Below are 16,229 nucleotides of genomic sequence, written 5' to 3'. Positions count from 1 at the left end.
TACCCAAGCCAGCATGTGATCTGAAGTATTATAGCCACGCGAGACGATTCCATTGCGCCATCGGCTTTGGATGGGGTTCAATGAGTGACGGATCACATATGTTGCGTCTTCCTAAACCCCGAATGATAGCAAGTATCATTTGCTGAGGCGACGGGAGCCCGTGACTGCAAACACGGAATTAATGCTGAATTCTATTCCAACTTACGAATGTCTCTGAATTTTCCGTGCTCAATTTGATTGTAACCTTTCCGAGTCCATTGTTGCATAACCAGGAAGGTAAATGATCACCAGACAGGCTATCCTCCATACAGTGGACCATCGAGCAACCGTCGACTCGAGACGAAGGGGATATGTATAAGTTGAAACACGGGCTAGTTTCCTCCCGAGTGATATTTACTTATAACGGCTTCCAATCGAGGAAAACGTCCATTCAACCTCGCTCGATCTCACAATATTAGCCACTCCCCTTCGGTGTACCACCACATACGACCATACCCATTGGAAAACTCGGGATCCCGTCCGCTCTCCCATAGATAAGCCAATGAGGGCCGGATTAGTAGTTGGGTCGGTGACGACCAGCGAATACCTGGTGTTGTATGTCCTCCTTTTGATTTTATCCTTTTGATCTGTGCGTGGTGGTTGAATTATTTATGTGTTATTCAACGCTTTGGCGGCACGGCACGGATGAAGCAGAAAGGTAAAGTCATCAAGGCTGCTGATTAGCCGAACGATCCCGGAGGCTCCCAAGGGGCCAGTCCGTTACTACCTAACATCATCGATTGTAACGGGCTACCTACCTACCTATGCCGGTGGCTCCCCGATCGCCCCGCCTACCTTAGGAGCCGCGCCGAGATTCCTGTTGCGCCTTGCCGCCCCGCGAGCGAGGACACTGCGTAAACACTTCTCTTCCTCGGCTTTAGATAAACCTTTGTAGATACCTAGCATATCCTTGTATTTTTTATTTTATTTTATTTTTGGATATGCTGCACATTCAGTATTCAATGTATCCGTATCTCACCATGACTTGTCATAGCCTATGAGTTGTTCTTCCGTTCCGAGAGGTGTTGCTTATGTTCCATTACAGAATACTTGATGCACATATTGTGTGTTAGCCACCATAGGCCTGCGGGGTAGGACCTCGTCTTGGTCATGCATGTTTGGTCGAAGTACTCAGGGATCTTCCTGGCCGAATTTCGAACAGAGAAAACTCAACAATAAGTCAATACAATCACGATTGTCCATAGCAACGGGGCCATGGCCGAAAGTAAATCGCTCGCACTTGAACCGTTGAACTCGGGTGAGGAGGGAGCTGTGGCAGCTGCGGCAGAGACGGAGCCGCCTGCGAAAGAGGGAATCATCACCAAAGAAATACTGTTACAAAATATCTCACATTTGCAAAAATTCTTAGACTCTCTTCCTCAAGACCATCCAGATAGAGCTGAGTGCATGGTCGACCTTGCATTATTCCTCGAAATGAGGTTCTCAGAACGGGATATACAGCCCGACATGGGAGACATGTTCGAGGCAATCCGCTTAGCACACGCAGCAATCGACTCCCTCCCTCAGAATGACCCGAGGCGGCCCCGGTGGACAGAAGGCTTCGAGCTCGTGTTGGGCGACAGGTTCTCCCATGCACAGGGGGCCTCCGACATCCAAGACGACCCTTTAGATGACTCCTCGTACATTCAGGACTGCGGTCCAGGCGAGCTCGGCTCCCGACCTCCGCCCCCCCGCCGCCCGCTCGGTTGTGGCCGCCGAAACCTTCCGTACAACGATGATGGAGCCTTGAGCTTTATCGACATCATGTCTGGTTCCTTTGATAGGAACGGACGCTGGTCATACAGGCCAATACAAAGAGGTATCTTCACCGGTGGCGTCCGAAGAATTGACGTCGGAACATACGACTATGCGCCGGGTGACTTCATCTACAATAACGATGACGGAACGCCACACGTTATTAGTGCTCATGAAGCCAATTTGCGTCATCATCGTCGGTTTCTCGGTATCGATACTTGGCTGTACCTGGCAGATACGATTCCAGAAAGGCTCTTCCGCAAAGAAAATTCCACCAAGGCTCAATCGTCTCCCGAGTCTAAGCTTTGCGACGAGTGCAGAGTCATTGACCTTCAGAACACCTTCGGTACCCTTCATGAACCCAGAGATGGCTGCGATCTATGTCGCATGCTGTCCAACTATCAAGCGGGAGATCATTCAAAGACAAAGCTACTGAACGCTCGGCATTTATTCAGAGTCTGCCTCACACCCAACGCAGATGAAGACCTGGCTGCAGCCGCAGAAAACGAATCTACGCGGCCCGAAAAGACGGCGGAAAGTGTTCTTGAGGACGTTGGAAGCTATGCCGAAATCGATGATGAGACTGACGCTGAAAGCGATGTCGAAAGTGAAAGCTCGAATTCGGGATCGGAAGAATCAGAGGTCGTGATCAGATTGTCAGAGGATGCTAGAAGTGACGCCGAAAGCGAAAGCTCGCTTCCATGGGAAAAAGAACCGGGCTTGTTTCCAGGGCTTCCAGCATTCTTGGATTCAGGAAGTCCAGAACACTTCAGCCTGATCAAAGAGTGGATTCGCCTATGCGACGAGGGTAAATGCGGACACCCGGCCGGTTGCGCCCAAAAACCTAGTTCCAACGAACAGCCTTCTCGGTTCATTCGCGTAGGAGGTTCCGCAAGCTCTGCTGCAGATGTTGTTCACCTGGTTGCTACGGACATCATAACAACTGGACATGGAGATGTCTCCTACATTGCCCTGTCTCACTGTTGGGGCAGCCATCCCAACGGTCGTCCACCCTGGTCCACAACTCGTGAGAATGCAAATGAGCGCTTCGCCCAGGGGATTTCCGTCTCGAGCCTACCAGCCAACTTCCAGGATGCAATCCATGTCACGCGTGCCCTGGGAAAGGAGTATCTCTGGATAGATTCTCTTTGCATATTGCAAGGAGACAGAGAGGATTGGCTCTCGGAAGGCAAGAAGATGGCAGGAATATTTCGCAATGCCTACTGTATCATCGCCGCGTCATCTGCGGCTTGTTCTACCGACGGCTTCCTCCGACGGCCGCGATCGCCAGGCAAGTCTGTCTTCGTTCCGCAGTCTTCGCGCGGTCCCGTGTATTTCTGCGAAGACGTCGACGATTTCTCGGGTGACGTCGGCCTGGCGGTGCTGAACTCCCGCGCATGGGTCTTCCAGGAACGGGCGCTAGCAAGGAGGACGATACATTTCACCAAGAGACAGACCTATTGGGAGTGCGGCGGTGGCGTGAGGTGCGAGAGTCTGACGTACATGCGCAAGTAAGTCACTCCATATCATACATCTGTCGAGGAGATAATAACTGTACCTGTCATAGCGAGGGAAAGGCATCTCTGCTATCCGATCCCGACTTCCCTTCATCTCTAAAAGAACGCGCCCTGGTGACAAAGATCAAACTCTTCACGACCTTGTTTGAGACTTACACCCAGCTCGACATCACCCAACAGTCAGACAGGCCTATTGCCATCTACGCGTTGGCCCAGGAGCTCGGCCGCGCTTTGGACACCAACATCCGATACGGAGTCTTTGATAGGGCCTTACACCGAGGTCTTTTATGGCGACGAGCGCAGGAGGAGTCTCTTGAACAAATAGCATTCGAAGCAGACAGCCAAGTACCGTCTTGGTCCTGGATGGCATACACTGGACCGATCAAGTTTGCCGAAATCTCACAGCTGCTCGAGTGGGACGACACCGTAAAGGTTGACGCCGCCGGCTCGATGGCGGCACGACATGTGAAATTACAGATCAACCCTGAAGCATACCGGATCCATGATGACGGTTTGTGCAACCGCATCATTGATCCCACAAGCCAAGAGGAACACCTCACTGGCGAGATGTGGGTGGATAAACCCGGACATTTGGCTGTGTCGGACATACAAGACGCGGTGGTCTTGGGAAGACAAGCCGAACAGCAGGAAGTGATTGGAATTCCGATCAAGCACCCCGGAACTCTCTTGGGAGACAAAAGAAAATACTTTGTACTTCTAGTTGAGGAGCGTGAAGGGGGGCATTTCGAGAGACTTGGCATTGCGTTGGTCGAGCGTCGACTCATTCGAGCTGAGGATAGTAGAGGTCTCGTTCAAGTCCAGTAATTGAGGTACAAAACCTCGACGCGTTTCTAATTGAGGGCTCTCTCTTTGTAGTACGTCGTCCTCTTTGCCCCAGATTCTACGCTAGGGTAAATTGGCGCTGATAAACTATCGACAGTACGATCGGATTGTGAATGCGTAAATGATTACCTGAGACAGGATACACAGACGTACCCTTGAGTTTGCTCTGTAGTCGGGATCGAATGGACCGCTAGGCCGCTCCGCCGATGAGGTTGTAGCAGAATCAGAACTGAGTCCGGAGTGGGGCCGATCACACACCGGTGCCGACGAGTTCTCAAGATGGGTCCAGCTTGGCCGGATCCGGTGACTTAGGCCGGTGGGCGGCAGCACCAAGCATAAATTGTGAAAGCAAGCAAATTAATTAGAGAGCACCTCACTCCCTCCACGTACCCACCAGATCAGAAGAGTGACCGGAAACTTCATCTTGCAGCTCGAAGCGTCGAACTTACATTAGCGGTTGATCTCCGCATGGCCCCGGAATGCCCACAACGGCCTGATCAACGGGAGAGTTGATGTTGGAAAAACTTTTCAATCGAAGAGTTGTACTCAACGTTCCATCTTGCTCAACAAGCCACTGCATGGCGTGTCGGAGTATGCTATCGTGACGAGGTTGCTTGCACACCGACCTTGCGTTAGCGAGTCACGCGGGCGATTTGGCACTCAACACCCGCAAGATTTATGTGGGACATGCACGTCTCGTTCTCGACCATGAAAGGGTCTCCTCGGCTTGACAAGTCTGTTCGCCGTTCGTCGACTACCGGTTAGTTATTCGCGCCGCGGATGGCAGCCTCGCGATACCGACGGAAGGATGCCGGAACCTGGGGTCTTCTTCTCCATCTTGGCTGGGCGACAGCAACAGACGCCACGCTTCCTCCAGCCGGGCGCAGCTGGAGGCTCTGGCAAAGACGAGGAAGCATGCGGTGGGTGGCAACAAGTACCTACCAATCCACAAGGTCAGTCAAACGACCTGGGTGGGTGCCTGGATTGCCATGCGGCAGCGCCCCCCAAACATGAACCAACCTAAGACCCATCAAGCACGCGCAAGCGCCCTCCCAAATGCGTGGTGCCTCCCCCTCCTCTCTAGCAAGCGGTGGGTGACTCGTTGAACGTTTGGGGGCGCCGCGGACTCGGACGATAGTGTCCATGCCTGTCTCGCGGCGAGGCGGACCACGAGGCCTACAAAAGTCAACCCAAGTCAAACTGTCACCATCTTATCGGTGCTAAGCCATTCAGACGCCCCCTACGCAAGTCACGTCCAGGGATCCCCCACCAAGTATGGGCAAGCACCAGCGGGCTATTGGTTGGACGTTCCTGGCCTTCCCCCTTTGTGGCAGCCCTGGATCCGACTTTGGCGAGGGCAAAAGAGGTACTCGGTCTGGAAGAATAGCGGTACGGGGCCACCGGGAGCGTTCGTCAAGGTACCTACTTCCAAGGCCTCCCGTCCTGCCGACCTATCTCGAGGTACCTTAACGGCTGCGGCATGCCTACCAAGGTATGGAGTGAGGGAGCTTGAACTGCGGTAAGGGGATACGCAATCACCCCCAAGAGAATCCGCACCGTTGTAGAGAAAGGCTAAGGTGAGAAAAGGTAAGAAAGGTACCGTCGCAGAGTATCTAAGTCTCCAGCCTGCCGCAACGCAACGCACTCTTCCACTTACACCATCATCCCTTCCCTTACTTTACCTCTCCGAACATTACTACCTACCACTTTCCTCACCTACTTACTTTACCTTACCTCACACACTCTCTTTTTCGCATCCACAACCTCTGGTCATTACTCTTTTTTCGAAGCGTGTTTGGCCTGTTGATCAGACAGAGGTTGCTCAAAATGCCGGTGCCAATCGCCGCCAAAGGTAAGTGACATTCAGTTGTACAACCATCATCCCCTTGTCGCCGCCTCTCGCCTCCATGTACCGCCCCTCCGTCTCCAATGGATAGAACCCCCCCCCCCCCCCCCCCCGAGTCCCCATGCCCGCATCCCCAAACACCGCCCGACGATCTGCTGTTCTGCTAGGTATTCCTTCTGGCCTACATTACAGACACACGCACACTGCGCTACCCCGCGTCAGCGCTCTTGCGAATCACGTTGCTTGCCTGAGGTGGTCAGGCCTGTGGCAAATGGCCTCCAGGACCACGCAATCCCGACTTGTTCGGGCGCGTGGCCAACTTAGAGCTTGACAGTTACGTTCCTTGGGTTGCTATTTCATCTGTATTTTTATCCTCTTGCAAAGCTGCAACCACACTGTTTCGCTCCCTTCTACCTCACCGTTTCTCGCCTTCTCGTTCCCTATAACCGTGTCTGCTTCGACGCTTGACGATGCCTGGTGTTAACAACGGCGCCCTGGCTTCAGCCGGCATTATTGCTGTATCTGTTGCCGTTGCAGCTGCTATTGCCATCTACGAATCGCCGGAACTTCAGCGATACGCCAACGATGTTCGGAGACGCATCGCCATGGCCCTACACTCTTTGGGCGAGGGCTTCGAGCCTAACGACCGCCCGCCAATGTTCAACCGACCCGAGGACGCACAGGGCTTCCTAGAGTCCCGTGGAGGGGCTGACGCCGGAGTTGACGCCGACGACGAGACCCGCCGCCGCCAACGCGAGGAGATTTTGTATTGGAATGCCGTGGCCTTGGCCAAGAAGGAAAAGGAGAGAATTGAAGCCGAAGAATCCGGATCGCGGGAGCTGCCGCCACCAGGCCCAACGCGGGGCAGGTCTTTCGACGACTTTTTGCACGAGGACAAGAGTGGCGAGAAGGGATCTTTCGTTTTCAATACGGGCGCAAACACCTACAATGACGAGGGCCTTGTCCGACGCCGTGCGGAGGGTGTCCGCGGCCTCAACGCCTCGCTTTATGCCAACCCTTTTGCCGACGAGCACCAGATCGATCAGGAAGAATTGCCAGTCATGGAGGAGCCCAGCTCCCTATCCCCCGGCCACGACGAGGCCGTGTCAGACATTTACAGCGCCACCACCCGCGACGCCGACGAACGCCCCCGAGACATTGCCGCCACCATTGCCCAAATGCCCCCTCTGGTCGACGTTTCTGAGACTTCATCCCAGTCCGAAAAGTCCACGACTCTCGACCGCGAGCTCGGCGCTGACGAGTACATGACTGCTGGCCAAGAGAACCGCGAAGAAGCCTATGCCTCCATCCAGGCCTGGGCACAAGGGTCCAGCCCCTCCAACTTTTACTCACCGCTTCCCATGTCGCCTCCCGTACCCATGTCCGAGCCCGAGCTCGTCAGCGAAGGCGAACTCACACCCACCGACTCAGCATCCCTCGCTGGCTCTGGCGAGGATCTCGCCAACGATGCCGCTTCGTCCAGAGCCGGTGACAACAGCCGTTACTATGACGTACTAAGTGAGAGCGAGGGTATGATGACTCCCGCCAGCTGGTCCGAGGTTGGAAGTGTTGTCAGTGAGAGTGAGACTCGCAGCGAAACTGCACCCGCTCGTGTTCACGCATAAACGTGGTTTGTCTTTCTTTTGTTTTGGTATAACACGATCGACTAGGTCAACCCGCTCAAGCACGGCGACGGTAATAGTAAGGAATGGCGCAAAAGGATCAACAGGACTGGGAAACAGGGCACTCATAGATTTTGGGCGGTTAGGCACATGATTTGAAGTCAAACTTAAGTTGGTTTATGAACGCATTTCCCCCCGTGATCCATGTCTTTCTCGACGGTCTTAGTGAAGAGTATCCGCCATACTACGCCGTGTCCTGGCAATCAAAATCACAAACTCCAAAGTAACAGGCAATACATCTATAACTGGTAGCAAACGCCCTCCTCACTGCGGAACCTCATCAGCGGCTCTGATCCTCCCCAATCTAACATCATCGTCGGAAATGTCGTCCTTGTTCACAATCACAGTCTCCTCCTCCTTCATCTTGTCGCCGTAGTCCTTCCACAGCTGCTCGACGGGCCTGCCCACAATCTCCGTCCAGAATTCCTTCTCCTCGTATCTCTGGGTACGGAGCTTCTCATTGATCCTCCTCACGGTGCCCTCACCGAAGCGTGCCTCGAGGTAGTCGAGGAAGTAGCCCGTGTGCTGGTACCCGCCGTCCCAGTTCCCGCTGGCATCGCGCTTCCAATGGGGCGGGCTTAGATCGGCGTTGAGACGGACCCAGTCGGCGATGCCCTCGATCAGGCCTCCCGGGCACGTCCCTTGGGCGTTGTACTGGAAGCAGTGGACCATTTCGTGGGTGAGGACGCCCATGATCTCGTCGGTGCGGCGGTCGGCGGGGATGCCGGCGATGTAGGAGAGGGAGAAGTGGATTTCCTTGTGGTCGTCGTCGAGGTCGGAGCCCGTGGTGTAGGCGACGCCACCCATGGGACGGAGGATGAGGGTGACGGAGCGGGTTGGCGGGACGTGGGTTGTGTGGTTGAAGGGGGACTCGTAGAGGAGGGTGAGGACGGAGCGGACGGCGGTGGCGAGGGCGGTGCTGGCGTTGACGGCGGAGAGGAAGTGGGTTGCGGCATGGTCGTTGAGGTCGCGGATCTCGAGGCGGAGCTTGGGGAGGGTGAAGTCCGGGACGGGACGGGGCCGGGGGTGTTTGCTGGCGCCGGCGGCGGGGGCTAGCGGTTGCTGATCCGATGACTGCTTGAGGTGGACAGGGAGCGGGGTCGCGGCCGGGGGCACCGGGCCGGAGCCTGGTGTCTCGGAGGATGAGGTTGATTCTGCGGCGGCGGACGACATGGCTGGGAGGAAGACGGCGATGGGATCGGGGTTGGGCGTGGTGTTTGGTGGGAGGACCATCTGTGAGAGAGACGTCCCGCTGGGGGGGGTTTTGAGGGGAGGCAGTAGCTCGAGATGATGGACCTTACGGATCCGGATAGTAAGTTAGGTAAGGTAGTTGGAGTTACCTGGTACCTTGGCTTGGTGAGCACCTAGCGTGAGGTAGTGGTGGTTTAGACAAGGAAGGTTGATGTAATGTGATGCAGGTACTTTGTTCGAGTTTCAACGCCTGAGGTAGGTGGTTTGCATGCGGAAGTGGATGTTGGTTGTAGGGTAAGATACGTCAGTATTCCACGCACATTTCATATCGCGATCTCTTTTCTAGAGGTTGTATGAAAACAGGAAAGGCTCCTCGCTTTATGTCTTGACGAGACGAGGAAAACAGGAATTCTGCGAGTCCACATCCTCTTGACGGAGGACCCTGTTCCACGAGGTACTCGGTACCATAGAGGCAACTGGAGCTCCCGATCGGGGGGCCTACCTTGAGTGGGAACGTGCCTCCCCCGCGGCTGCAGGGGTAAGGGTCCGTGGCGGCGTATGTAGCCCCTCTCACGATAAGCGGATAAGGGACCTAGCGCGGCTTCTCTTAGCGTCCCGCAGCACCGCAGGAGCGGAAACCCCAGCCAATTACCGCCGGGCTGGGGGCTTGCTGGTGTTGCTGGTGCACGGGACAACCTGCGATGCCCCTTTGTTGTTTGGTTTCGAGAACGTCAACCGCATCCATAAACAACAACCCCATTTTGCCCATCTCCATCTGCCACTGCTGCCACCTGCGCAACCCGGCCCCAATCTGCCACATTCTTCGCACTAGGATATTCCTCCGTGCTGCTGTTCGCTTCCCAAGGCATATTTGCACAAAGTTGTAAGCTTTCTCTCTGCCCTACCAGTTTCAAACGACACCACACACCCCCCTCCCCCCGGTGCGCTAGACGACTCATGCCCTCGCTCATCGTCGACCTCCCCATCGTTCATCTGTCCTGACTGGATGCGTACCACCCCCCGGCGCGCAAACCCTCCCATTCGCCCAAGCTCCCTTCGTGACGACAACAACCGACGACCATAGCATCGACGATACATACAGACCTACAACTGCTGACACTGCGTTCTACTCGCAACAGGCACCATCCATCCCGAGCCCAACCCTCGTTTTGCGGGGAATGGCGGAAAAAATCACCGAAGAACAGGTCGACGACCTGCAGAAGATCCTCCGCAGCGAGGCCAGCGTCGACCAAAAGGTCCAGCACGTCACCGGCATCAAGTCCGGCATCAAGCAGCACAATGTTCCCGATGCTCTCGTACCACTAATTTTCGACGGTCTCCGAACCGCCTCTACCTCGCCGCACGCCGTCCTCGTCAACGCCGGCTTCACGGCCCTCAACCACCTCCTGACGAGGCTATCGAGACAAGAACCAAAGTACATTGCCAAAGATGCGAAACACACACTTCCGTTGGTCATTGACAAGCTCGGCGACCCCAAGGATAAATTCAGGAGCCTCGCATCGCAGGCACTGACCACCATCTACACGGCCGCGCCCATGGATGTCGAGCGCTCGGTCAAGAATGTTGCCATGGTTGGTAAGAACCCGAGGGCAAAGGAGGCCAGCATGCACTGGCTGTTGTACATGCACCAGGAGCACGGCACTCAATTCCGCGCCTACGTTCCGACTCTCATGGAGCTGCTCGAGGATGCTGATGGCATGGTGCGCGACGTCGCTAAGAGCACTGTCATTGAGCTGTTCCGGTATGTCTTCTGATCGCGGCTTCCATGTCGTAATACGCGCTGACTGAAGTTGTGCAGGAATGCTCCCGGCGCGGCCAAGTCCGACCTCAAAAGACAGCTAAAGAACTTCAATGTTCGCCCCGCCATTGAACAAGCCATCGTCAAGGAGCTTGCGCCCACGGCAGCCGATCGACCAAAGACTCCAGGCCTCGATGCTCCGGCACCTGCCCCTCGACCGAAGCTCGCCGCGAGTGTGTCGTCAGTTGCGAGCGAACGACCCGTCACTCCAGCCCCCGAAACGCGAAGCGAGGTCGAGCCGTCATATGCCAATACCCAGCGCGAATTAGACGACATCTTTAGGGAAATGATGACGTACTTTGAGGGCAGGGAATCGGAGCAAAACTGGCTGAAGCGCGAAGAGAGCATGACAAAACTGCGAAGGTTGATTGCCGGCAACGTCCCCCAAGACTTTCCCGACGCCTTCATGTTGGGTTTGAAGGGACTCCTTGACGGAATAATCAAGGCCATCACCTCGCTACGGACCAGTCTTTCCAAGGAGGGCTGCAACTTGGTACAGGATATCGCCATGACGTTTGGCCCCGGCATGGATCCTTTGGTGGAGCTTCTTATGCAGACCTTCATCAAACTAGCCGCGGCAACGAAGAAGATTGCTTCCCAGCAGGCAGACACCACAGTCAACATCATCATCGGCAAGGTCACCTACAGCTCGCGCATCATGCAGCACATCTGGGGTGCATGCCAGGACAAGAATGTCCAGCCCAGAACGTATGCGACTGGTTGGTTGAAGACGATCCTGACAAAGGAGGCCCATCATAAGAGCCATATTGAGCACGGCGGCGGACTGGACCTCGTGGAAAAATGCATCAAGAAGGGTCTCAACGACGCGAACCCTGGCGTCAGAGAGCGCATGCGTGCCACCTTTTGGGTGTTTGCCAAAATCTGGCCACCCAGGGCAGATCTGTAAGTAAAAGCTTTTCCGACATTTGCTGTGTCTTGCTGACAGGGGAAACAGGCTCAAGGATACGCTAGAACCAACTGCGCAGAAGCTCCTCGACAAGGACCCCAACAACCCAAACGCCCCTAAGAGGGAAGTTGAGACTACACGCGCCAGACCAGGCCTGGGCTTGTCCAAGAGCACAATGGGCACTGGAAAGCCGACTCTGCGTGAGACTATGATGGCACAGAAGAAGGCGACGATGGCGGCATCACAAAAGTTGCCGCCTCGTCCGGGCTCTGCAATGGCCAATTTGTCTCCTGCCCGACCACTACAAGCGGCCTCCAGCTCGTCAACTGGTCCGGCGCCATCTGCCAAGCCGACTGCCTCAGGGGGCATGTCTGTCCGGCCCATGAGACCAACCAAGAGGAGGCCAGAAATGGCGGCACGACCCGCGACGGCCGGACCCTACTCAGTACGCACACACGATGGACCTTCCGCCGAGGCATCCAGTCCCGAAAATCCCAAGTCTCGGAGCACCACAACGAGGCCGAAGACCGAGGCCTCTCCACGGAGAGCCCAAAGCAGGCCTCGTGCTGCGACATCTCATGCGTCACCCGGCGCCAAATCAACCCTTTCGAAGTCTGTATCTTCCCCTCGCGACTCACCTCGAACAAGCCCTGCGAAGCCCAAGAGGATGCAGACTACGATCCCGACAAGTAGCCCGTCTAGGGACAACGAAGATCTTTCGCTAGTGGTGCCGAGCCTCGCGAGCTTGAAGTCGCCTCCGACTTTGGATCGACGGCAGAGAGCCGCGACAGAAGAGCCGACTGTACCGGACTTTGAGGCAGAAGCGCCGGCGGAAGTTTCGGCGGAGATTCCTTTGCCGAAGGCCGAGCCAGCACAAGAACCATCTCCTGAGGCAATGCCTGAGCCCACTCCGGAGCCTGCCGAGCAATCTCCTGCAGAACCTGAAGGCGAGGTTGATGTGGAAGCTCCAGCTGAGACATCACCCGAAGCCCCCACGACTGAGACTGAAGAGGTGCCGGTTGAGGAGACTCTGGAAGCTCCTGCGGAGATTGTAGCAGGAGGACTAGCTCCGTCTCCTGTCATAGAGGAGATGGCCAAGGCTGAACCGGAGCCTGCGCCCACGAATGGACTCAAAGTGTTCGAGGACCCCTTTGTTGATGACGGTACTACTGCCAACCCGGACATCACTTCTCCCGTACTGGAAGACAAGCCTGTGAACGAGGTTGCTGTGCCAGCGCCGAGCAACGGCTTTGAGGCCAACGGCACTCCAGAGACCCCCGAGAAAGCCCGTCAGACGTCGAGACTGCTCGATAGTGGTGTTACGAGGGTCAAGGCGAAGTCTTTGGACGTGCATGGCTTCAGGAAGCTACAGTCGATCATCAGAGACAACAAGGCTGTGTTCACGGATGAGAAGTTCGAAGCGTTGCTCCGCGGACTGTTTGAGTACCTAGAGTCACCTCTAGAGACCCTTGCGCCGGAGAGGGTTCAGGATGTCAAGGCACAGATCCTCGCAACGATCAAGCTTTTACTTAAGAAGGAACGGGACAACTTCCAGCCACACGTCTCACGAGGCCTAGAGTCTCTCGTGTCAACACGCAGTGCATATGACTCACGCACCCGCATCGTCAGCGGCCTGGAGCTCCTCGCAGAGGAGCTTGTAGCTCTCGGAGACCCACCCGAGATTGTTGTGGTCATGACCAAGCTTCTACAAAGCAAACAAGACACGACGATTGAGGGCAGCCGCTGTCTCGCTACAGGCCTGCATGTGCTGAAGGAGCTTCTCGACAAGCGTACTGGCTTCACGCCCTCGGACAACGAGCTCGCGCAGCTTGCCGGCCTCGCCGGCCGCTGTCTCGAGTCAACGGACTCTGGCGTTCGCATGGGCGCCGTGCAACTCTGCGTTGCTCTGCACGCACGGATTGGGGATGCGCCGTTCTGGGAGCTTATTAAAGGCGCCAAGGACGACCCGAAGAACCTCATCACGTACTACATCGCGAAGCATCAACGAGAGAGCAGCGTCGGAGCCTAGATACCAGTACACGATGTACAACGTCGATGTAACATAAAGAGATGGAGCTCGTTGCGGGAGTTGGAAAACGGCGTCGGGAGGTGTGTGGGCGGTTTACCGGGTGAAACCTAAAGGACCTTCAAAAAAGTGAAAATGGAGTTTCTATCGTTGCTTTAAGGGGTCAGGGGCAAGGAAAGGGATACGGGGGGCCGAGCTTATACGCAACGGCGAGGTTCTTTTTTTGGTTTCTGCGTATTTTAGATCTTGGAAGCCTCTCTTGTATGGCCTCTTTGTAGCTTCTCGGCATAAGCTGTGTACTGTACCAACATACTTTGTATTCTATTCTGATGAGCACCCTATCCATTCCTCTCGTCATGTCATGTGGTCTCTCTGTTCTCGACCTTCACTTCGCACAGCCGAGTCTGATGCTGCTGCTGCGCGCTGAACCCGGTGTCCGAGTCTCTGAGACTTTCGCCTCGGGCCGGGTTGGAAGGGGGGATTGTCCGAGACCGGCGCGAGGTTTTCTTCGTTCTTTAGGGAGGTAGGCAGGGAGGGAGGGAGGGGGCTATCTGGTATTTTGATGAATGGGAGTGAGACCTGGCTGCGTCAAACTTTATCATTTCGGCCAAGACAGAAACAGATGGGGAGGGTACTCGGCAAGTTCAGACTACCTAGGTCAGATCAGATCAGGACAGGACAGGACAGGGCAGGGCTGAGTTTGCAGCGTATCAAAGATGGGCTGCACTGGTGAATTGATGTGCCTTGACTTAGAGGGCGTGCGTATTTAGGGTTGATGCTCTTGGAACACGGGATGTCCATATTGTAAAGTCCAGTGCCAGGTTGGTGTAAGGTGGTTATCCTACCGCAGCAACCGTAGCTGCGGTCTGAGTAAAGCATGGGTATTGTCAGTGCTGGCTGGCTGGCTGGCTGGCTTATTGGTGTCTGCAAGTTGCGATGGATTCGATCTCTGAGGGTTGGTTTACTTCTGGATGATTGAGGAGTTGTAGCAAACAGAACAGACCAGACAGATCCCTTTTTTTTTCTTCTTTTCTGGGTCACTGGGATTTGATCTATTGGAACAAAGAGAAAGAAATATGGGACGAAATGGGGGTTTGGCTTGGAGAGAGAGACCTCTCATCATCAGGCCATAGTTGGGGGGGGGCGGGCACGCGGCGCAGGCGGGATGACCTGTCAGAGAAACTCTGTTTGATGGGCTGAGTGACAACCATCGGGTTTTGGCCAAAAGAGAATGATGGGAGAGAAGGCATTGATGACCGGCGCATGGATGTTGGCTGGTGACGGGGGCGTCGCGGGCTTCCCCGGATCGTGGGGGATATTGGGTCGTGAGGGATGTTCCAGGAGGCAAGCCCCCTTTTTTGGAGAAGGTGTCTTCATATAGAAAAAGATATGTTTTTCCCACGTCCGTTCTATTGTGAAGCCATCACTCAGTGTGTGTGTAAAGGCAATAATGCATTCGAACTGCGGCGAAGTCGGAAAGTCGTTTGACGTGCGGCGACTCCGGCTGCTGTGAAAGGAGGGCCCGGGGTGGATGCAACATCGGAGAACAATCCCACTGGCTGCCGGGCGGGCGGGCGTCGTTGGGATTGGGGAACTGGGAGGGCCGGCCGCATGAGAGACGGCCGTTGCTGATCTTTGGACGCGGCTCTCCGGGACTGCCAGCAGCGGAACCCATTCTTCAACGAAGGTGACTTACTGGGTAGTATAGATCTGGTCGGCCGACTGAATATGCGCGGCGAACCCGAGGACCTGGAAACATGTTGGTATTACCTGACGGTTCACCAATGACACTATAGACGTGCAGTGAACGGCCAGGGTAATGGTTGGAGTCGGCGATTGCCACGTTTCGTTATTTGAGCTAGGTATCGACTTCATCAATCATGCGACGCGGGTTTGGCCCTTGGGCAAACCGTCCAAAGTTTCTCCAAGGAGGAAGGGAAGGGAACCAACGTGATCGGCACCTTGAATGCCCAAAGGTGGACGGACGACTGGGAAGGCCGGGGATGTGCCATGGACGACCAGCGCCGGGAATGCTCGAGTTTCGCAAGGGACAACCGTTGGCATTGGAGAGGCCGAGGATTACGCGGTCCCCTGCGGCATCCCGCCCACCGTCCGTGGAATCTAGGAATCTGAGCGGTTGGCGTGAGCGCTTGCGGGTCCCGTACGGAAAGCTTGTAGTCGGGGACTGATGCCTGTATCTTTCGACCGTTGGCGAAGGGGCTGGATTGGCCATCGATGTACGGATACGAAGTACGGAGTACAATCGAACGATTGGAAGCGTGCTGTGTGGATATGTTCGCGAACTGGATGCTGCCTTTGAATCGCGTTGGGCTGACGGGAGCTCCTCTGAGGCTAGATTTCAAATGAGAAAGTTGCAATCAACAACTTGGGTGATGTTGACAGCGTAGCATTGGGGCCAAACGCCCAAGCTGTGTGGCTGTTGAAGAAAGGACATGGGTTCTTTAGCGAGCGCATCAGTGGATTCAGATTGTAATTCCACCTTTTGACCTTCTAGACCAAAGGGTCTCTGTTGCAAGTCGCTCGACATAAAATATCGAAGAACAAGAGGGATGCCGAGGGCTTCCGTAGCAGCCATGGAGAGCC

The 16,229-nt window shown here is 55.3% G+C and overlaps 4 protein-coding genes across 4 annotated transcripts; 3 read left to right on the top strand and 1 right to left on the bottom strand.

Moving 5' to 3' along the window:
• Positions 1–1,506: 1,506 nt before the first annotated feature.
• BDP55DRAFT_729465 (heterokaryon incompatibility protein-domain-containing protein) lies at positions 1,507–4,136 on the top strand (the record flags this gene model as incomplete). The annotated part of the gene is made up of 2 exons (XM_060579571.1): positions 1,507–3,305; positions 3,362–4,136. 2 exons carry the CDS (start codon positions 1,507–1,509, stop codon positions 4,134–4,136), a joined length of 2,574 nt encoding a protein of 857 aa, XP_060428827.1.
• Positions 4,137–6,095: 1,959 nt separating this feature from the next.
• Positions 6,096–7,791, top strand: BDP55DRAFT_666406 (uncharacterized protein). Its single transcript, XM_060575107.1, has one exon. It carries the CDS (start codon positions 6,471–6,473, stop codon positions 7,623–7,625), a length of 1,155 nt encoding a protein of 384 aa, XP_060428826.1. The 5' UTR covers positions 6,096–6,470; the 3' UTR covers positions 7,626–7,791.
• Positions 7,792–7,946: 155 nt separating this feature from the next.
• Positions 7,947–8,855, bottom strand: BDP55DRAFT_553645 (plant basic secretory protein; the record flags this gene model as incomplete). The annotated part of the gene is made up of 1 exon (XM_060569310.1): positions 7,947–8,855. One exon carries the CDS (start codon positions 8,853–8,855, stop codon positions 7,947–7,949), a length of 909 nt encoding a protein of 302 aa, XP_060428825.1.
• A 1,196-nt stretch (positions 8,856–10,051) lies between these two features.
• On the top strand, positions 10,052–13,628 carry BDP55DRAFT_553928 (clasp N terminal-domain-containing protein; the record flags this gene model as incomplete). The annotated part of the gene is made up of 3 exons (XM_060569342.1): positions 10,052–10,635; positions 10,693–11,595; positions 11,648–13,628. 3 exons carry the CDS (start codon positions 10,052–10,054, stop codon positions 13,626–13,628), a joined length of 3,468 nt encoding a protein of 1,155 aa, XP_060428824.1.
• Positions 13,629–16,229: the final 2,601 nt, after the last annotated feature.

Source organism: Colletotrichum godetiae (assembly GCF_030913485.1).
Source record: "Colletotrichum godetiae strain CBS 193.32 chromosome Unknown BDP55scaffold_24, whole genome shotgun sequence".
Classification (NCBI taxonomy): domain Eukaryota; kingdom Fungi; phylum Ascomycota; class Sordariomycetes; order Glomerellales; family Glomerellaceae; genus Colletotrichum; species Colletotrichum godetiae.
Note: the sequence above shows the minus strand (reverse complement) of the source record. Positions and strands in the feature narration are given on the sequence as shown.